This window comes from Jaculus jaculus, chromosome 1 (assembly GCF_020740685.1).
Source record: "Jaculus jaculus isolate mJacJac1 chromosome 1, mJacJac1.mat.Y.cur, whole genome shotgun sequence".
In the NCBI taxonomy this organism is placed as follows: domain Eukaryota; kingdom Metazoa; phylum Chordata; class Mammalia; order Rodentia; family Dipodidae; genus Jaculus; species Jaculus jaculus.
In genome coordinates, this window is record NC_059102.1 from 258,862,640 (window position 1) to 258,885,648 (window position 23,009).

At 47.1% G+C, this 23,009-nt stretch overlaps 1 protein-coding gene across 1 annotated transcript; it reads left to right on the forward strand.

Moving 5' to 3' along the window:
* Nucleotides 1–4,124: 4,124 nt before the first annotated feature.
* Fcmr (Fc mu receptor) lies at nt 4,125–22,980 on the forward strand. Its single transcript, XM_004663455.2, has 8 exons — nt 4,125–4,249; nt 11,821–12,153; nt 12,870–12,998; nt 14,964–15,183; nt 16,730–16,860; nt 17,236–17,391; nt 17,482–17,540; nt 21,058–22,980. The coding sequence occupies exons 1-8, from the start codon at nt 4,213–4,215 to the stop codon at nt 21,223–21,225; spliced, it is 1,233 nt and encodes a 410-aa protein (XP_004663512.2). The 5' UTR covers nt 4,125–4,212; the 3' UTR covers nt 21,226–22,980.
* Nucleotides 22,981–23,009: the final 29 nt, after the last annotated feature.

Genomic DNA, 23,009 nt, shown 5'->3' on the forward strand with positions numbered 1-23,009 from the left:
CAGAGGGTCAGCTGCCCTGAGCCAGTGGAGACCTGGTTAGGGGTGGGGCAGTGCATGACAGGCAGCTTCCCCCACACTTGCTTCCTCTTTCCTCTTCCTCTGCACCTGCTCTGAGCTCACACTCAACCTTGTGAGGAAGTTGTTGCATTGTGTTTTGGAGAGCATGTGACACATCTGGTGTATGTGCGTAGGTGGGGGGTGACTGGAGGGTGGTATGAGGGCGAGCATCAAAGAGCCTGGAGGCTCTTGTCTGCTGTGGTTTCCCAAAGCACAAGGGCACAAGGGGCTGGAAGGCCTGTGTTGAGAACCAGTGTCCACAGGGAAACATCCAGGAAGGAAGCCCTGGGAACCCTCTGATATGGAACAGCCCCACGCATCTCAAGGAGAAGGGCTCTTAAAGCATTTCTATAGCTAGGATTTTGGCTGGGCATCATGAAAGATGTGTGAACTAGGGAGGACAGGGACCACCACCATTTTATTAGAAAGCTGAGGCCCAGGGCTAAGCCAGGACAAGGACTTTTGTAAAGGTTAATAAGTCTGGGGTCCCAGCAATCATTAGAGTCACAGAAATTACTGGGACATGCTGGCCCTGGAACAGGCTTTAGCACAGAGGAAATTCTTAAATTCTTTTGGGTTTTAATAACTTTCCAAACCCACAATCTGATAAGGAGTCATGCAAACCTGCTATCATCAGAGAACTAGTCAAAACTTAGGAGTCCTACCTGGGAAAACAAAATCAACAAAGGAAATGGTCCTGCTATATCCCTTTCTCTTCTCCCTTCCCCGACTCTCTGCCCTGCTTTTCCCTTCCTTTTCATATCCAGCTCAGGGCTGGAGAGATGGCTTGGCAGTTAAGCGCTTGCCTGTGGAACCTAAGGACCCCGGTTCGAGGCTCGGTTCCCCAGGTCCCATGTTAGCCAGATGCACAAGGGGGCACATGTGTCTGGAGTTTGTTTGCAGAGGCTGGAGGCCCCGGCGCGCCCATTCTCTCCCCCACCCCCTCTCTCTCTGCCTCTTTCTGTCTTTCACTCTCAAATAAATAAATTAAAAATGTAAATCAAACCCACAGAACAGGCGGCTGTCCTTCACAGTTCACTTGCTCTTCTGATAAGGAGCATTTCCATTTGCTCTAGTTGGGTCGGCCCCAGCTCTGGTCCACCACCTCTGGCTTACTGCTTCCAGGATCCCTGAAGGATGCTGTAACTTCAGGCAGAGTTGCTGTGTGATGTCACACTCTAGTCCTGGCACTTCCCCCTGGTCACTTTATAGTAGTCTGTCCCTCTGCCACAGGGAAGCACTGATGTGGGAATTTGGGGTGTCTTTGCGAGTGATGGAGCAATTCTTGGCTCTCTATTAGACTTTAGTCCAGGAGCTAGGGGGTTGATGGCTCATCACCACACAAACCTTCCACTGAGTCAGTGGCCTCCAGGATCTTGTCTTATTAATTCAATAATTAAATCTAAAAACCACAGAGGGTGAAGTTTAGAAAGATTGTATTGCAGAGTTTAAGAGACAGACAGAAGGCAGAGCCTCTACTGTAAGGAAGGGTGGGGCTGCCTAGAAATGGGAAAGCCTGTTTTGTATCTCTGATTTGGATTTTTTTTTTATGGGAATTTATTAGATGAGGGCTGAGTGAGTTAGTCCAGTTCCCAGGTGAGGTACCCAGGCACTTTGTCATCTTGTTCCTGTCAGATTTTTAGGAAAGGAAAACTCCCTTAAGGAAGAAGAGATTAGGAAAAGCCAGATCCCATGCCATATCATATGATGAGGTACCCAGTAATCTTATTCAACCCTCATGTTTTATGGAAAAGAGATAAGGCAAAAAGAAAATCCCCCTTACAGGCTCAAGAACATGTCTCGCTTACTTTATTTCCAGAGGCCATGCTACCTCTAAGCTACCTCAGCACCTCATGGAGACTGCCAGGGAGAATGAGGACTGAGGGGTGGACGAGGTACTGGATGAGCTGTGGCTAAGACCCCAGCCTTGATGTTCTGCAGGGTGGGATGCCAGGGCTCATCTTGTCTATTACATGGCATTTCTCCCCTGGACATAATATGACACCTTCTTGGAGCAGAGAATGCATCATGGAGTAGCCATGCGACCATGAAACAGAACCGTACAGTGAGTCAGCTCTGTCATAGCAGTGACAGTGACACTCCCTAGGTGGTGGAGGGGAGGGTCACAAGACCTTCACCTGGGATTCTAGCTATTGGTCCCTCGTGCTCTACCGTCAAGCAAGTGATCTTGGGAGAAACTAAAGAATATAGCTAGAGGGCTGGGGAGATGGCTTAGCAGTTAAGGTGCTTGCCTGCAAAGCCTAAGGACCCTAGTTTGATTCCCCAGTACCCATGTAAAGCAAGATGCACAAAGTGGTACATGCATCTGGAGTTCACTTGCAGTGGCTAGTGGCCTTGGTGTGTTCTCGCTCTCTAGTTCCTTCTCTCTCTCTCTCTCTCTCTCTCTCTCTCTCTCTCTGTGTGTGTGTGTGTGTGTGTGTGTGTGTGTGTGTGTGTGTATCTTTCTATCAGCCTCTCTCTCTCAAATGAAGAAAAAAATGCCAGGTATGGTGGCATAGTCTTTTAATCTCAGAACTCAGGATGCAGAGGTAGGATTGCTGTGAGCTTCAGGCCAGCCTGAGACTAAATAATGAGTTAGAGTGAGATCCAGCTTCAAGAGAAAGAAGAATGTAGCTGGTCATGCTGCAGGCAGGTAGACATTAGGCTTGGAGGTTGTTGAAGAGCTGACCTCACCTACTTCCCTGGTACCATTAGAAAGGGAACCATCACAGATGCTCCTCCAGAAGATTTAAAATCCAGCGTGAGGGCTGAAAATATGCCTTGCTGTTAAGGTGCTTGCCTGCAAAGCCTAAGGACCCAGGTTTGATTCCCCAGTACCCACGTAAGCCAGATGGATATGGTGGTGCATATATCTGGAGTTCATTTGCAGTGGCTAGAGGCCCTGATGTGCCCATTCTCTCTCTCTCCCTCTCTGCCTCTTTCTCTCAAATAAATAAATAATTAATTAAATTTTTTTTTTAAATCATTGTGAAAGGAAATAACCACCCTCTGGCCTTGGGTAGATACCACCCTTAAAAGTTAATCTAATAGAGCTTGTCAACTACTCACCTGGTCAAGATACTTTTCTTCACCTGAAGACATGCTAAGGAGGTAAGAGGAATCACTACCTGCTTAATGGAAATAGTGTACGATGCCCCAGAAATCCCTCCCTCAGTGCAGTTGCTCACAGACCCTCACTGCTGACCCTGCTTCCGTGTGTGTGTGTGTGTGTGTGTGTGTGTGTGTGTGCATGTGTGTGTTCTAACTCAGAAAGCATAAATTCTCTTTTTTCTTTGGGATGATGGTCAAATTCCTAAGCATACTTGTCTTGACACTTTAGGGGCTTTTCCACTTTTTTTTTTTCAACAAATCTCCTTACTTCTTGTCATCCATATACCTCTTTTTTTATGATCATGAGACAAAGGACTTCTACAACATGAAACTCTGCAGCACTATGAGATTGCCATCCATGATGGGGTTGGACTTTGCGGGGACACGGCTGTCTTTGGGTCACCCATGCTCCTGTAAGCAAACCCAATAAACACCAGTTCACCACTTTGGTGTGTCATCCATGCTGTATCTGAGATGAACAGATATGGGTTTGCATCTCTCCAGAGAAAAGGTTGCAAATTAAAGTTCAGAAAAAAGCAGTTAATTCTTGAAAGCCTCTGATTAGCATCTCCACAAAGTAGGGTTCAGAATACTATAGCTGGCTCTTGATGACTCGGGGCCCACGCCTCCATCCACAGAGCCTTTGTCAGTGAAGAGAAGTGGTCATGAGACTCCAAAGACAGAGAGATAGCAAATAACTACAGCCAAGGATTTTACCAGTACGCATGGATGATGAGCGGCCCGTCTGCGAAAAAGTGCCAAGACCTGGTGGTTGTTTGTAATCGCAAAATCTTATTGATAGCCCTTCGGCCCACTGTCACTTATTTTCATGCAATACGACGTGTTTTCTCACTCGTGACTTCCGCTGTGGTCTGTGAGTATTTTCTTTTAGCTCAAGTCACTCAGCAAACAACGCAAGTTATCATTTCCTCATTCTGAAGCCCTTGCCACCTCAAAGGAGCCAGACGCCCTCTCAAGCTTCCAAGTGAGCTGTGGGTCTCTGCCCCCTCGGGGCTCTTGGCTGAGATCTGGCTCTGCAGAACCATGGACCTCTGGCTTCTGTTACTTTACTTCTTCCCAGGTAAGTGCTACAGGGAAACACTCCAGGATGTTTACAAGGCTTGAAGTTGCCATAGGAAATTCATTGCCAGGCATCTCTGGCTCTCGTGATCCTAGAGACTCTGTCGCAAACAAGTATGCAGGGCTGGCAAAAGAGGCTTGCAAGGTTATCGGGAGCCTCCACCTGTCCAGGCGAGTGCTCTTCTCTCCTCTCCAGATGCTTCTGTTCCGGTCAGCTGTGAATTCTTAAGGGCTGAAGGTGTCACTTCTGCTAGATGTATATACTCACTTCTCACCTTGAAGTACTTTTCTCAAAGTGTTTTCTTCTTTATATTCTCTTTCTTTACATCTTTTCACTGCTTTATTTTATTTTATTTTATATTTTTGAGGCAAGGTCTCACTCTAGCACAGGAAGACCTGGAACTCATGCGCTAGCCCCAGGCTAGTTTGAACTCATGGCCACCCTCCTATCCCAGTTTCCCAAGTGCCAGGACTAAAGGTGTGCACAACTATGTCTGGATTCTTCCCCCTAATATTTCTAACTTCCAACTCAAAATGAAGAATCCCTAATTCATTTGACAGTCCTAATCTTTATTTTCTTAAGCTCCATATCTCAGTTTACAACTATCGGCTGGCCACCCACCTTCAATATTTCACTAGGATCTGAAATAGAACATGCCTAACAACTTTCCTCACATTCCTCAGGGTCTTCATCCAGACCCGTCATCCATCAGTCCTGAGTATCTCTAATTTCAGCCACAAGATGACAAGCATGTATTAAACCTCTCTTCCCATTTGTCCACACCCAGTCTATGGCCAATTCACGTAGTTTCTAGATCCACATTGATCAGGATGAGAGGCAATGGCTACCTATACTAGGGAGGTAAGAGAGGAAATACATATAAAGAATACACAGCACTCTCTCAACTATCTTTCCTATTTTCTTCAACTCAGCATGTATATCATACTACAGGTTAATCTTTGCATAGCTTGACTCTCATCAAACTAAACGAACTTAAAATGGCTCCCACTGCCCACTAAATAAAATACACTCTTCCCTTACATTCTGAGATTATCACACCACCCTGCACTTTCTTCCAGCCAAACAATACTCTTCTTTGAACAAATGCTACACACTCCTGCCACTATGGCCTTTCTCAGGTTCTTCCTCATGCTAAGAACAGCAGTTCCATCACCTTCACCATTTATGAGCATTTCAAAATCCATCTCAATCCCCACTTCTTTCTCATAGTTCTTCCTGAGCCCCCTCTTATTTATTTCAGTCATGAAAACATATTTTGGCTCAGCATATTTATCTTATTTGGTTTATGAATAACAAACTCTTTCATGATGGTGAACCTTCATTGTCAACTCAATGGATTAAGAAATACCAATGAGAGCCAGGCATGGTGGCACAAGCCTTTAATCACAGCACTTGGGAGGCAGAGGTAAGAGGATTGCTGAGAGTTTGAGGCTACTCTGAGACTACATAGTGAATTTTAGGTCAGCCTTAGCTAAAGTGAGATCCTACCTTGAAAAAAGAAAGAAAGAAAGGAAAGAAGGGGGAAGGAAGGAAGAAAGAAAGAAAGGAAGGGACATAATAAGGCATACCTTCTGGCATGTCCATGGGTTGTTTCCAGAAAGGGTTAACTGAGGGGAGAAAACCCACTCTGGATGTGAATAGCACCATCCCACAGGCTGAGTTCATGGACTGTAAGGGAGGGGGGGAATGAAAGCCATCTGAGCACTGGAATTCCTCTTTTTCTCTTTCCTGACCCACCCAGATATGAGCAAAAGGGTTCATGCTCCTGCCCCCATATTTTCTCCACCATGACACACTGTACCCTCAAACCATGAGCCAAAATGATCTTTTTCTCCTTTAAGTCTATTTTTGTCAGGTACTTGTCATAGTAATGAGAAAGGTGATAAAGAAAATTGGTACCAAGAAGCAGGGTCATTGGAGTGAGAAATCTGAACACATGGTTCTTAGGCTTTCCAAAGGAATTATAGAGCTGTGGGCTATAGAAATTCTAGAATGCTATAAGCAGAACATGATGGGCCAGTCTAGTGGTAATGTGGAAGACCAGAATGCCAAGAATTTTTTAAAGGTTCTCAAAAGATGGTGCTCATGAGGCTTAAGAGAAGAGCAAGGCCTCTGTTGGGAATTGGAATAGAGGTCACTTGTGTTACATCCTGGCAAAGAATCTAGCTGTATGCTGCCCCATTGTAATAACTAAAAGTAGATTGAATTCAAAAGCAATTGACTATGTTGGTTTGGTGGTAGGCATTACAAAGTCACATAACATTTAGGCTATAGCATTATTATTGTTTATTGCATTTACCCAGATTTACAGTGAGAAAGAACAGAATGTAGGACAGCATGAAGTGAAAAAGAAAATGCACAATTTGTCAAGGAAAGAAATTGGACTCAGTTAAATTTGAAAACAAAAAATACACAAGTTCAGATAAAATAGCTGTAGTTGTTAAAGAGACTGGTGCAATTAAAGGCACATGCCTTTAATCCCATCTCTTGGGAGGCAGAAGTAGGAGGATCACCCTGAGTTTGAGGCCACCCTGAGACTACATAGTGAATTCCAGGTCATCATGAGCTATAGTAAGACCCTGCCTTGAAAAGCAGCAGCAGCAGCAGCAGCAGCAGCAGCAGCAGCAGAAGAAGAAGAAGAAGAAGAAGAAGAAGAAGAAAGGAAAGGAGGAGGAGCAGGAGAAAAAGGAAGAGGGGAGGAGGAGGAAGAGGTCGAGGAGGAGGAGGAGGAGAATCTTGGACTGGGATAATAGGAAAGGTACTTTGAAGGCAAGATTCTATCCATCAAGGTGTAACAATGCAAATTAATTCGAAAAACATTCATTTGGAAAGAGAGTACTTGAGCAAAGAAAGCCTCTGGGGCATTGTGTTGGGTAAAGGTAACCTAAGGGAGTGTTTTCCTAGGATGAGCCTCAACAGCGCAGTCTTTTGTACCTCACGGCTATAGTTTTAGTGAACAGCAGAACTTGTCATCGTCAACATGGTGGCGCCTTATCAAGCATATTCAAGGCAAGACTGAAGGGACCATGGAGGCTTTCACCGAGGTTTCAGGAAGCCTCCAAGGCTGGGTGAGGTGTAGCAGGATTGGATTTCCTACAAAGGGACACTTAGAGGCTGTGAATATGTGAATACTCACATATTCACATATGTGAAGCTGCAAGGTGAAGGCCTAAATTGTGGGCAGATGCCAGAACATGGGGAATTCACTGAGGAAATCTCTAGGCACCAACTGGAGCCTTCCTGAAAGTGAAGCCATATGGAGCACAGGCACCAGAGCTTACGTGGGCAGGGCTACCCAAGCCACTGAATTTTCTCTCTTAGTTCATTTTTTTTTTTTTAATTGCTGTGACAAAGAACCTGTCAAGAAGTAAGAGAGAAAGGATTTATTCTGGATTCCAATTCATAAGAATGCAGAGTATCGTTGTGAGGAAAGCATGGTGGCTGGAGTGGCTTAGTCCACGGTATGCAACTAGCAGATGGGGAAGGAGGACGCTAATAGACATCTTCCTCCTTTCCCCCTGTTTATTCAGTCTAAGCCCCTAACCCATAGGATTATCCCACTTACTTCAGGGTAGGTCTCCTTTCTTCATTAATCCTGTCTGAAAACACACATACACACACAGGTGTGTCTTATAGGTGATTCTAAATCTAGTCAAGTTGACAATGAAGATTAACCATCAAAATGTGTTTTTTTTTTAATTTTCTTTCTTTCTTTATTTATTTGAGAGTGACAGACACAGAGAGAAAGACAGATAGAGGGAGAGAGAGGGAATGGGCGCGCCAGGGCTTCCAGCCTCTGCAAACGAACTCCAGACGCGTGCGCCCCCTTGTGCATCTGGCTAAGTCGTCTCTCCAGCCCAAAATGTGTTTTTACTCACATTTTATTTCTTTGTGGTGCCTTAAATATGGAAATATTTGTTATTGAAATCCTGAAGTCCAAAGAAATATAGTTGCACTGAAATGTCAAACATTCTGAGAAGCAATGGGACACATGTGCATAACAAATGATTAGCTGGACAGAGCTGTGAGGAGGAAGAGGAACTGGATGAAGAGTGGACAGCCTGAAGCCTAAAGCAATCTAACTTCTACCACCTTAGCTCACCTGGGGAATACCACCATTGTAACTTGACCAGAGGTGTTTATGTTCTGGGACTTGTCCTTCTCCCAACCCCATGGAGGAAACAGTATACAGGCTGGTTAGAAGTGCTTACCCCAAGCCCACATCTCTCACTTCCTCCCTCTCTCTCTCTCTCTCTCTCCCCGCCCCATCTCTGCTAGAACTAGAATTCTCTGCCTAAAATACCCTGGGCTTTTGAAAATGGTGTTCAATGACTGCAAGTTGTCATAGGTGGCTATTGGGAAAGAGGTAGAAGGTAGGATGACTATATATGTAAACTGGAACATCTACTATGTATCTACCAGGACCCTTGTGGTTTGTGCAAGAGCTAGGAATGAAAATGAAAGCAGGATAAAAAACTTGGGGTCAAATTTATCAAGATAGAGAAATGCAAACTATTTTATGCAATAGTTTATTCACTTGAAAATAAGAATTTTAGGGCTGGAGAGATGGCTTAGCAGTTAAGCACTTGCCTGTGAAGCCTAAGGACCCTGGTTCGAGGCTCGGTTCCCCAGGTCCCACGTTAGCCAGATGCACAAGGGGGCGCACGCATCTGGAGTTCGTTTGCAGAAGCTGGAAGTCCTGGCGCGCCCATTCTCTCTCTCTCTCCCTCTATCTGTCTTTCTCTCTGTGTCTGTCGCTCTTAAATAAATAAATAAATAAATAAATAAATAAATAAATAAATAAAATTTAAAAAAAAAAGAAAATAAGAATTTTAGGGGGCAGGGTCTTATGTGTCATGCACTGTCCTCAGACTTTCCATAAAGCCAAAGATGACCTTGAGCTCCTAATCCTCCTGCCTATATCTCCCAATTGCTGAGATTATAGGCATGGGCCACCACACCTGATTTATGTAGTGGTTGGGATCAAACCCAAGGTTTCAAGCATGCAAAGAAAGCACTCTAACAATTGATCTACATCCTTAGCCCTTGGTGACAACTTTTTAATATTTAGATATATGGTACTTTGGCTTTAATTTGTGTTACTGCTTTAAGTCATGCAAATGTTGGGGTGGGCTTCTCCTCAGAGCTCAGTGCAACCCTTTACCACGTTAGCTAGAGCTGTATGTGGAGGTTCATCATAAAGCAAGACGGTAGCATAGGGTACAGGATTTCTAATCTTTATTGGGATAAGAATATATGCACAGGTTGTGACCTGGCACATGTGTGCACCTCACCCCATCCCAACAAGTTATTCTTGATTTGTTAATTTGAGGATGTCTATCACTTCAGCATTTAAGTAGATGTTACTAGTAGCGCTATTTCCAGAGGTAGAAACCCCTTTATGAAAGAACAGCTCAGGAAGAAAGATCAGGGGTTCTCTTTTGGCTGATATGTCTGTCATCTTAGACCTTCAAGTGGAGTTCAAGAGAGGCCAGTCTGGTGTTCTGAGGTAAAAACAAGACTGAAAACAAATATATGTTTAATTGAAATCTATATTCACTTAAAAAAAAAAAAAACTCCTGAGGGCTGGAGAGATGGCTTAATGGTTAAAGCACTTGCCTACAAAGCCAAAGCATCCAGGTTTGATTCCCCAACACCCATGTAAACCAGATGCATAAGGCGGGACATGCGTCTGGAGTTTATTTGTAGCAGCTAGAGGCCCTGGTGCTCCCATTCACAATCTCTCCCCCACCCCTCTCTCTTTCTTAAATAAATAAATGAAAATATTATTTTAAAACTCCTGGAATAAAGGAGCTAGTGTGGACAGAGAAGGTGGGTGACTACAGTGCCAAGCCCTGGGCGAGCCTAACATTGAGTGGTGGATGGAAAAAGGAAAAGAAGAGAGAAATGGGATCAGGAGCAGCGGTGGCCGTGCAGGGCCAGGGAGGCTGTGAGAAGATTGTTCTGAGGACGGGGCTCTCGTCCGTTGAGTGCTGTCGGGGCGAGTAAGATGGAGATGAAGTCACTGGATAGGGCAGCAAGAACAGCCTGGGCAACTGGCGGGGAAAGTTTCAGTGGACCATTGGAGACAGCATTCTGATGGGAGTGGATTCAGGAGACGTGCAAATGAATTTGATGAGAATTTGAGCAGAAAACGGGCAGCAGGTGGGGCGGAAGCAGAGGTCATCTGGGCGGATGTAAAGGCGGCGCTATTGGGGCCCATGGATCAGCTATGGTGGGTCTGAAGAGAAGATAAAACCAACAATGCAGGCAGAAAACAAAAGAGAGAGAGAGATCATTGCAGACCGATGTTGTAAGGCAGGGAAAGGGCAGACTCAAGAGGCAAGCAAGGGACTAGTCTGTGAAAGGAGATGGGACCTTTGTCTCTGTGGCAGAGCTAAGGGCAGGCAGCTGCCTGGCGCAAAGGCAGGTCGCTATAGATGGAGGCAAGATACTGAAGACGGCGTTCTCACCCTAGTGAGGAGTTTAAATTGAACGGCCCTTTGGATGGATGTGAACGTCTCAAGCGCATCCCTCCCACCTGCCAGTGTAAAGTGCTGTTGCAGCGAAGTCTTCCTTACCCTCCCCTGCAGTTGGGTGAACTGCAGTATACCTGCCTCCTCTCATGCAAAGCATCAACTTTTGGTGCCAGGGACTTGTGGCTCACATCTTCTATCCCTTCCTGCTCAACTCGCCGACAGACACACGTGATTTGTTCTCACCCACCCGTGTGTCCATGCCCCGGCACATCCTTGCTGTTCCTCCTGTGACTTCTCTCCCTTGGCGACCCGCAGCGTCATCTTCAGTTGACTGCCGTGTCCATTTCTCCCGGGGAAAGCTTCGGCATCATTTCTCTAGAAAGTCTTCCTCCAACAGTACCATTCCCCCTCGCCGCCCCATCAACTGTCTGACGTCAGAAGCCCTTGCTGGCTTCTCCTAAGGGACCCTCTGCCGTCTCTGTCACAGGACCTGTTACGCTGTAACAGCTGTAGCAGCTGTCTGTTGGTATCCTTCACCAAATGGTTCATTCTGTGAGGAAGGAGTACACACGAAAGGCATCTGAGGTGGACTTGTTGAATGATCCAATACAGAGTTGTTGGGAGGAACGGCTGGTTGGCTGGAGCAGAGCAAAACAAAATTTGGAAGGGAAACATGCCACCGTATGACTGTATCATCCCTCGTGAGCCTGCTCTGAAGTCACCTGGTGGTTGTGTGTCATTTGGGATCATCCAAGCATTCTACTTCTCCTTGGAGTGGGTGTTGTAGTTTTATGTGAGTCCTTATAGCCTTGGCCTTGGCCTTGGGCTGGGGCTGAGACTGAAGGCATGGAGTTGGAGCTGGGAACAGGCAAGCTTGAGGTTGTAAATAGGGAGGAGGCTGAGCATGAGGTAAGGGCAGAAATCACCATGGGGCTGAGACTGGGCTTATAATGGGAATCTGGGAATGAGTATGAGGCTGGGCTGGAGGCAGAACTGGGTTTGGAAGATGGCCAGAGGTGGGCATGTGGCTGGGTATGAGGCTTCCTCTGCATGAACTCCCTCTACTTGCAGTACTTGGGGCTCAGAAGATCCTCCCAAAAGTACAGCTGGATGGAGTGTTGGGTGGATCCATTACTATCACGTGCCCGCTTTCTGAAATGCATGGAAGGATGTACCTGTGCCGGCAGGTGAATGACCCTGGCATATGTGTCACTGTGGTGTCCAACACCTATGTGAAGAAGGAATATAAGCGTCGAATCACTCTGAGGCCATGCTTTGACAAGAATCTATTTCTAGTGGAGTTGGCCGAGCTGACCCAAAGTGACAATGGAGTTTATGCCTGTGGGTTGGGCATGCACACAGACCGGGGCAAGACCCAGAAGGTCACTCTGAATGTCCACAGTGGTAAGTGCCGCTTTTTGGAGGCTCACGCCATTCACTAAATCCCACCTGGATGCGACAACCATCTACCATTATAGTCCCCCAGATTCTAATGGTATTGCCATAGTAGCCAGTCCAGTAACAGCAGGATCCACAAATCTGAACTCCAGAGTTGACTCACCTCCCAGGCCCAGTCCAGGAATCTTCTATCCACAGTGGATGAATGAAAAGAATAAGTGAGTGCTATACATGTATTGACCATCCTACCGAGGGCATGTAGGAGAGAGGGTATGAGATGAAGGAAAGGCTCTGAGGCTAGAAGAAAAGACATAATTGCCCTATGTCATTGTCACACAAGAAACATAGGTAGATGTAAGGAAATCTCATTCATTAAGCCATGTCGAGTCCAAACCTGCTGGTCATGGTTTGGACTTCCATTTCTCCTGACTCCCGACCTTCTCTTCTCTAGTGGCTTCCTAACACATGCATCACTAATTCAGCAGCTTTTAGCCCTAACCATCTGATGGCTTTGCAGGGAATGTTGAATGGGACAGGGGCAAAGAGTGGTTTCTTCAGGGAGGCCCCAGGACAGGGTCTTTTTCTGTTTGTCTCAGTGGACTGTCCGCATTCGTTCTTGCCATCTACCTTGGCCACGTCAGCTTCTACTTACATTTACAGCTCTTTCCCCAGGCCTGTCTCTCCTCTGCAGACCACCAACATATACCTCTTGCCTCCAATAGATTACGACCCATTCTGGGAAGATGAGCTGATGTCTGAGTCTCCAAGATTGCTTCATCTATTTCCTCACCAACAGATGCCCAATTGGCTCAATATGGATAAACATGACTATCCTGAATTCATGTCCAAAGGTCAGTCCACCACAGCAAGAGTGGGGAGAAGATTTAGAAGAAGGGCTATACTCATCTTACAGAGTAGCTGCAAACACAGAGGTGAAACCCAGCCGTGCATTTTTCTGCCTTAAATGGGGAAATGGCTCAGTGAGCAAAATGCTTGCCACATAAGCATCAGGACCTGAGTTCAGCTCCCTAACACCCATGGAAGAGCTGAGTGGGTGCATATGCCTGGAATCTCCGTGCTGGGGAGATGGAGAGGGGAAGATCCCTTGGGCTTGCTGGCCAGTTAATCTCAAAAAAGAAAGAAAGAAAGAAAGAAAGGTGACTTGCAATTGAGGAAGACACTTGAGCTTGACCTTAAGCCTCCATATCCTCATGCACACATATGGGAGAGAGGGAGAGGAAAAAAGAGACAGAAGGTCAGGGAGAGAGAGAGAACACCCCTGAGCTCACTCATATCTACCGATAGTCATACTCCAGAGGCTACAGTTGCAGAATTGACATATTACCACCTGGTGGCACCACAAGTAATGAAGTGTCCCATTCACAAAATCTAGCAACTTCATGAATGAATGATTGGAAACCAAGATTGGCACAATGGGCACGCTTTTCCCTGCTGGGGGTCATTATGCTTCCTGCTGTCCACAGGGCTGTCATTTGCTTGCTGGTGTCTGGTGATTTTCAACAACTCTATTTTTCAGTTAAAAGATGAATAGCTGGGCTGGAGAGATGGCTTAGCAGTTAAGGCGCTTGCCTGTGAAGCCTAAGAACTCACGTTTGAATCTCCAGGTCCCACGTAGCCAGGTGCACAGTGATGCAAGCACACAAGGTCGCACATGGGCACAAGGGGGCGCACACGTCGGGAGTTCATTTGCAGAGGCTCAGGGCCCTGGCGTGCCCATTCTCTCCCTCTCTCTCTCCCTCAAAACAAAGAATTAAAATAAAATAAAGATCAATAACTATCAGGCTAACAATAAATTTATATTTCAGTATAGTTTTTCCAGTTATTTTGGAGAAAGAATGTGTGTACACATGTGTGTGTGTGTTTAATGTGTGGTGTTCAGATGCCAGAGGACAGTGTTGGGTATTCTCCTCTGTTGTTTTTCTATGTTACTTCCCTGAGACAGAATCTCTCACTGAACCCGGAGTAACTTAATTTTCAATGAGACTGGCTGACTAGGCAGCTCCAGGCATCCTCCTGTCTTCACCCTTCCTAGCAGTAGGGTTACGTGCATGGCCATGCCTGGATTTTACAGGAGCTCTGGGGAGCAAACTCTGGTCCTCACGCTTGCGTAACAAGGGCTCTTGCCCACTGAGCAATCTCCCTAGCCTCCTTATTTTCCAGGGTTTTTGTGTGTTTGTTCGTTTGTTTGAGGTTGGGTCTCCATCTAGGCCAGGCTGACCTGGAATTCACTATGTAGTCTCAGGCTGACCTTAAACTCACAGAGATCATCCTACCTCTGCCTTCCAAGTGCTGGGATTAAATGTGTGAGCCACCATGTCCAACCATTTTCAAGTTTTAAATGCGTTTTGACTTGCAATACTTCCATTATAGCTTAACATACACCGCATGAGGTAGATGCGTGAATTGAAGATTGTCGCACTGCAGGGCTGCTGGGTATCGAGCGGAATAGTGTGGCGGGGAAGGGCACAGGGCCACGACTAACTGGCAGGAGGGGGGCGGAGGGGAACACAAAAGCACAGGCTGAGAACAGAACTACAAACAAGGTGTTCTCCCTGGCCAAGAGGGGGGCAAAGTCCAGGAGGGAATCCTTGAGGGGAACATACATGGAACTGATTCCGTGTAGATGGCATACTCTGAGGGCATTTCAGAGCATGAGGAACGCAAGGATAAAGGTAGTCAGGGCAAAAGGGAAGAGATTGTTGAGGAAAGAGGAGGTGACACAATTCTGCTAGACTCAATTCTGGAGCACAGTATATAGGTAAGGTCACCTTTTCTGCTATTTTCTACATTTACAGTTACTACACCAGCTCCCAAGACCAAGGCCCCTCCAGCCCACCAGCCCTCCACCACCATTCCAACAACTCACCATCCTCCTGTTTCCAGAGCGTCTTTAGTAGTAACTTCCAAGCCCCTGGCTCTTCTACCACCCACCACCGCCTCAAAGACCTCAGTTGAAGAGAAGGTCAAGCCCCTGGGCGCCCACTACAGCCACCACCCCAGGTTTCATGGGCAGAGGTAAGAGCCCCTGCATTGGAGATGGGTGGGTTTGCAAGCCCTGAAGTCCTCCTGCAGCGCATGCATCTAGAGACCCTACTCTGCTTTGTTTGCAGAAGGTCACTGAGAAGTATACAACCTGTCAGTATATTAGGTAAATCCCTTAGTCCCGCCAACAAGAATACACTTGAAAAGTAAGATTCAAGTCTTTCAGCCATGCAGATTCATTCAAATCCGTCTTGATGAGGAAGAATTAAAGTTTACTATTAAGTTTTTAAATGACTCTCATCCTTTTTTTCCCTTTTAATGTGGCAGGGGAAATTAAAATTCCCTATGTAACATAAAGGATTGGCCTAAAGATGAGACTGAAAAAAAAGGACTGGATTGCAATTGACCACTAGGTGGCAGCATTGCTGCAGATGTGCAAGAAAATCTGCGTGTACTACGCCTAAGCAGACACGACAGACCCTGTGGCGGTTTGAATAACTTGTGCCCCCCATAGCGTTAGGAATTTTTGGTTAAGTGTCCTACTTGGTCTTCAACAAGTCCAGCCTTGCTGGAGTAGCCTTGTCACTGAAGGTGGATCTCGAGTCCAGTCCTACTGGGCGTCAAGAGCGCCAGCTTGAGCTCCGTCTCCTGTTCATTCTGTCTGTCTGCTGTGGATGTGTGATGGACTGAGCCAGCTCCCTCGGCCACAATGAAGCTTTCCATAGAATCTGTTAGCCTGAAAATAAACCCTTTTCCTCTCATAAGCTGCTTCTGGTCGGGTGTTTGAGCAACGTGAAGGTGACTGCAACAGACCTCCAGCGTCACTTGTGTCCTATCAGTGGGGAAAGCAGGGTCATGAAACCTCAGGGGCTTCAGGTTGGGACCAGGACTCTTGATTCCTACCTTGAGAAGTCACATCAACCTGCCAATGGAGAACACGGGTATAACCAGCATTTTCTAAATGCCAACTGTGTGCCTTAAGTTGTTGAAAAGATGGAAGTGTGAACTATCCAGATCTGACTTACACAAGTCTGGTGTGGAAAAGGTTTCTAACAAACATAAACATGCAGAATGCTGTTTATGACGTCCTGCTGTAGGTCAGGTGCATTCAACATTTTAGTTGCTTTTATTTGGTTTGAGGAAGAGTCTTGCTCTGGCTCAGGCTGACCTGGAACTCACTCTGTGGCACAGCCTGGCCTCAAGCTCATGGTGATCCTCTTACCTCAGCCCTCGTCCCCCGCCCCCGGTGCTGGGATTACAAGCATGGCTCACAACTCCAGCACACATTCAGTTCTTTACATCCACTCATTTTTTGTTTCCTCTTCCTCTATAGCGATTTTACTATACCCATGTATGGGAAAACAAGGCTCAGAACAGTTGAGAGATTTGTTCAAGACACACAGCCACTAAAAAGCAGAACCTGTATTTGAACCTAAGTCTTCTGACTCCATGGGGGTAGTGGAGAGAATTCTACTAACTAAGGGACAAATTTTAGTTATCTCCAGAAATGTTGGCTGTACTTGAAACCTGCCTCCCTCTCTTTCTCCTTCTCCCTCTCTCCCTTTGCTTCCCTACCAAGAACAATGAGCCGTGGTCCACAGTATGGAAGGGAAGACCAAGGATTTCACATCCTGATTCCAACCGTCCTGGGCCTTCTTCTGCTGGCCCTCCTGGGGCTGGTGGTCAAAAGAGCTATTCAGAGGAGAAAAGGTGAGCTGCTTGAGGCTCTGCTGCCCAAGGAGCCCAGAACGTAGGGACCCGATTTGGATTTCTGGGGGAAACTCAGGAAGAATCATGCATGGCCTGGGATGTAGTCAAGTGGGGTGAAGGATCCGCATCTGGAACTGGAGCCTAGGGGGGGGGTGCGGTGAGGCTGGTGTTCTGCAGCTTGCTGTGCGGCGCAAGACGGTGCTGGGTGCGTTCTGCACACTTTGGGCATCCACCCCCCCCCCCTTGTATAGACGTTGCGTGCCTCTGAGAGTGGGGCGGCCTTTATTCTGGATGGCGAGGTGGGGGTTGAGGGAAGGCAGGGTAGCCAAGGGCGTCTGATGCCATGTCCTTCTCTCTTCCCGGTGACTGCCAAAGCCTTCTCCAGAGGGGTCCGCCGGCTGGCGGTGAGGCTGCGCACGGACGCCGTCCTGGGGCCGCTGGCGCAGCGCCCCCCGGGCCGGGCGCAGAGGCCGCGCTCGCAGAACAACGTGTACAGCGCCTGCCCGCGGCGCGCGCAGGGCCCGGGGCCGGGTGAGCAGCGGCGCGTTGCAGTCCCGGCGAGGGCTGGGAGCGGGGCTGGAGCCTGGGCCGCGCCCTCATGCCCGCCTCCTCTGCCCGCAGGTCAGCCGGAGGCTCCGCTCCCCAACCCCGGACCCTCGGCGCCCCCAGCCGGGTCACAGGTAAGCTCCGCAGTGCCCGCTGAGAGAAGGATGCGCGCTGAGCCCGGAGCCCCAGCCTCGTGGAGGGGTCAGCAGATTGACCCTCCAACAGCTGTAGCTGCTTTCGTTACCTGCCTGCTAGCCAAGCACTTCTGGGGGCGGGGGAGGGGGTGGCTCATGGGTGCCAGGTGGCTGTAGCTTAGTAGAGGAAGATAGAGGGTAAAAAATGCTGCAGTGACAGTGATGATGTGGAGGGTAGAAGAGATGAGATTTCCAGCAGGGTGTAAGGCGGAAGCTGCCCTGCCCTGACTGGGAAGCACAGCGGGCGCAGTAAACTCACTTAAAATGAGGTAGTGTTACCCACCACTGGGCATAGTAAGGCTTCCTAGACTGTGATTGGGCAGAGATGCAGACAAGATCCATCAGAACCAGTGAGAACTTGTGTTTTCCCAAATAAAGGAGACATTTTATTCTTTTTCTTTTTAAATGTTTTATTTATTTTTTTTTATGTATTTGGGAGCGACAGACAGAGAGAGAGAGAGAGAGAGAATGGGCGCCAGCGCTTCCAAGCCACTGCAAAGGAACTCCAGACACGTGTGCCCCCTTCTGCATCTGGCTAACGTGGGTCCTGGGGAATCGAGCCTCAAACCGGGGTCCTTAGGCTTCACAGACAAGCGTTAAACCGCTAAGCCATCTCTCTAGCCCCGTTTTATTCTTCATAATATTCATGACCACTAAAATACTAGGTTCAGTAATCAGAAAAAAAAAATGAACAAGGACGGCAAATGCGGGTTTAAATTAGCATAAACTAACGTAATACAACAGACCTGAAAATGCAGAGCTCAAAAAAAAAGGAAATGAAAGTCAATTTTTTTTTCTCAAGTAAAGGCTCAGAGCAGAGACATAGGACAAAGTGGCTTCCGACCTGAAGAAGTGGCTCGATCCACAAGGTCATCTAAGGACGTTTTTGCCCCATCATCTCCTTGAATCTTGCCTGGTTCATGGCCAATATTCAGCCACCTGGAACCAAGTCTTTCTTTCAGCCCACAAGGAGGATGAAAGTGAAAGCTGCTTCTTTAAGACCTTGACCCTAAATGTTTATGCCTCACCTCCAGTAGCAGTTGTCATTCTTCCATCCAAGTTCTAGCCTGGCCCGCCCTGCTTAGCCTTGGCAGTCAGATGAGATGGTGCACATTCAGCGGGGTAAGGCCACAGTCTGCAGTTGCCTCTCTATGCTTCCCAATCTCGTGCTCTTTGGGCTGTGGCCCTGGGAAGACCTTTCAGTGGACAATGGCCTTTGCAATTTCAAGATGAAAATTAAGCATTAACCCCTCTGTTCACATTTCTGTCAATAGCTCCAGGTCTTTTCTTCCAGAAGTGCTCACACACTTGGGAGCCGGTAGCCCACCTATGACTCAGGCAGTACACATAGTTAATCCCACATCATGGCCAGTTCCATCTATTTCCTTTTATCCAAACGGACATAGAGTCATTGGCAGTTACCTGCCTGTGTTTTCATTACTTACATGAAGCCCTCCCTCCGTTTCACCACAGGGCTGCCATTCCTGAGGAAAGCATAACTGAGTCTAAGTGTGTTTACCAGTCTGCCTCCTGCTTCAATGACTTAGGCCAACCCGAATGAATGACACTTGCCTCCCATTAGCAAGTCAAGCAGTAACACCTGGCTATGAAATGTAGCCCCTGGCTGGCAATCTAAATCATGTGCCTTGCTAGAAAGGGGAGTGAGGGCTGGAGAGATGGCTCAGCAGTTAAGGCACTTGCCTGTGAAGCCTGGAGTCCCCAGTACCCAAGTAAGCCAACTGCATAAGGTGGTGCATGCATCTGAAGTTTGTTTGCAGTGGCTAGAGGCCCTGGTCCACCCAACGATCTTTCTCTCTGTCCCCCATCTCTGTCAAATAATAAATAAGAATATTTTTTGAAGGTGTGCAAAAAAAGAGGGGGCATAGTGATACCAAGTGGTACCACAGTCACCTCTAGCCTCTTGAGTTTGTCCTTTCCCTGCCATGCTGCAGGAGGTTTGCTGGGACTTAGGGATGGCCCAGCAGAGCCTGTCCTGGCTGCCAGCAGCCTTTTCCTCCAGAGCTGTCTGGTGATCACACAGACCCTCTCCTAGGCTGTTCCTTGTTCAAAGCTGACCCAGCCGCCCTGCTTGAGACCCTTATTTCCTCCATTAGGAGCAGCAACAACCACAATAATAAAACACTGACAGAACAGATTTACCAGGTACATATGCTTAATGGCTGGTTGTTTTGACCTTTATAGAGGGCATTTCATTTTTTTTTTTGATGTCACATAAGTGATGAACTAGATCATGCATATTGGGCAGTGGAAATACATTTTTTATATATATATTTTTAGTATTTATTTATTTATTTATTTGAGAGCAACAGACACAGAGAGAAAGACAGATAGAGGGAGAGAGAGAGAATGGGTGCGCCAGGGCTTCCAGCCTCTGCAAATGAACTCCAGATGCGTGTGCCCCCTTGTGCATCTGGCTAACATGGGACCTGGGGAACTGAGCCTCGAACCGGGGTCCATAGGCTTCACAGGCGAGCGCTTAACCGCTAAGCCATCTCTCCAGGCCTGGAAATACATTTTTGAAGCAAGCTACTGCTGTATCTCTCTTTGGTAAAATACAAAATGTGAAGATTCTTTCCAATAAAGGTCTTTGTTTTTTGTTTTTTGTTTTTTTTTTCTTGGATTTTTCCAAGGTAGGATCTCACTCTAACCCAGGTGGACCTGAAATTCACTATGTAGTCTCAGGATGGCCCTGAGCTCACGGCTATCATCCTACCTCTGCCTCCCGAGTGCTGGGATTAAAGGCATGTGCCACCACACCTGGCCCAGTAAGGGTCTTCTATGTCTAGAGTCCCACACTTCCAGTTCTTAGCCCTACCCTGGCATTTGTCTGTGTCTCTGATGGTGATTGTACTATGTTGGAGTCTTGGCACAGTCATGCCCTCTGAGCACTAACCATCGTGAAGATGGGTGATCCTGAAGGTCTGTCTGGGAAGAGAAGCACCATGGTGCCCACGTGGTCGGCAGCCTTCCCCTCCTTCACTACCCAGCCCTTTACTGGAATGCCCTGTCATGCCATACCTCAGCCTCCCCAAGTCCGTACAGTGGTATAAGCGGTGACTCATCCTACCTCTGAATGACTCCCTAAACACATGCATATTTATTCCGTAAATCACATCACCCTATCCCTGAGAGAGACTCTCTTTTGCAGCCGTTCTTCTTCAGACACATGCTCAGCTATATGATTTCAGTCCGAACCTCATTTAAGGCATCTCCTAATCACATTACATCTAAGTGTTTTCCAGTTAAATAGGGCGAAACAACACCCTGAAAATCCCCAAGGCCAGCCCGCTTGCTGGAGCTCACACACTTCTTTCTGTCTTTGCCCTCTGGGACTCAGCAACCATCTCTATGTCCCATCTCCTGCTGTGGAAATCCACCTGAAGAGATGCCACAATCACCTACCCAAAGCCAACGAGACTTCTTTGGTTGTTTCTAGGTACCTGAAGCTTCCTGGCCTCAAGCCCCACCACTGAAGACCAGCTGTGAATATGTAACCTTGTGGTACCAGCCTGCTGCCAACATGGAAGATGCTGATTCAGACAACTACATCAACATTCCTAGCCCAACTCACCTTCCCAGCTGTCCCCCCAGGCCAAGATCTTGATGCTAATGCACCTTGTCTGTCTGCTGATTTCCAATACCCACTCCATTTATTTGTAGAGCCCTCATCACCTCTTGTACCCCCACATTCCAACTTGAATGCCGTCAGTTTATCTTTGCCCTGAGAATGGCTCTTCCATGAGCTGGTCTTGCACATTTATGGGCACCAGACATACAGAGCATTCATCTTTCCAACGCTATCTGTTCCTTTCCACACCGTCTTATGGGCCTCATGAGGGGCATGCAAAGGTGTTTTGTTGGCTTTCATCACAAGGTATTTGCTGCCTGGCTCTCACTCATATGGCATTTCTGCCCCTTCAAAAGCCTGTCCTGTCCTGTCCTGGTCTTCACACAAACAGGGCTTTAGATCACCTCATGAGGATGTGCTTCAGCCCCATGAGCTGGGAAGGGACCTGCTATGAGAACATCCTGCATATATATTGGCCCTAATTCAAAGACTAGCACTAGCTAATGAGTTTCAACTTATCTTGAGTCCCATGGTCAGGGCAAATATTTGACACCATGACTTATTCTAAATCTTTAGAACCAAGTGTGTCAGTGTTACTAATACACATATGAATAAATCCTCTTCTCAAACTCTCCATCACTTGCTACAAATGACTACCCAGACTCTAGCATCTCTCTTTTTTTAGAAATACTCATCCTTCCCCTCCTTATCCTTCTTCCATATCAGTGCACTCACCTTACTTGGGTCTAGTGTAGCAAGCCCAAAGCATTACTTCTCTCTGCTTTCAGAAATATACCCACCACATTTCCAGTCCCAGACAACACATACCAAGGTGGGCAAGAAAAGCAATTTCAGATTCTTGGAAGATCAGGGGCTTTGCAAGAACCCTCTTTTTTTCATGGAAAAGAAGACATCCTACTTCACATATACATCTTCTCTAATGTTCTAGAGCAAGGCTATAATTGGAAACTCTTTGGATTGGTATATCTACAAAATTCAGGCAAAGGGGCTGGGGAGATGGCTTGGTGGTTAAAGGTGCTTGCTTGCAAAGCTTGACAGCCTGGGTAGGCTCAACTCCCTAGCACCCACATAAGGCCAGATGCACAAAGTGCCACATGCATCTGGAGTTTGCAGCAGCAGGAGATCCTGGCACACTCATAAACATACATACGCACATTCGCATTATCTCCCTCTCCCATTCTTTCTCTCTCTCTCAAATAAATGAATAATTTTTTTTAATTCAGTCAGAGCTTGAGGGTGGAGAATATCTGATCTTGAAAATAAGAAGAAAGCCTTTCCCAAATATGTAGTATAGTATCCGTGGGCCCATGCCCAGAAACAGGAAGGAGAAAGCTGCCAGACAGACTGGACGGTACATGCAGATACAATGTCAAGCAATGTCAGCTCACCACTGACACATTGTCATGCCACACAGTGTATAAGGGAAGAACAGGATAAGAAAAGAGGGGTACTGTGGTAGTTTGGATGGATGTTCCTCAGTAGACTCAGGTGTTTTTTTAAAGCTTATAACTTGGATTTCCAACTGCCAGACTGAAAGAAGTGTCACTGGGGGCAGATCTGATTTCTAGCCCAAGGATATGCAGAACAGTCTGAGCTCTCCCTGGTCCCTGCTTGTTTGCTTTGTGTGTGTGTGTGTGTGTGTGTGTGTGTTTGTAGGTGCTGGCTGTTTAGTTGTGTCACTCTGCTTGGATCTGTGAAAGGGAGCCAGCTTCTTCTGCCGTTGATGGAACTTCCCCTTGGATATGAAATAAATCCTGCTCCTCCCATAAACTGTGTCTGTTTGGAGGTTCATCCCAGCA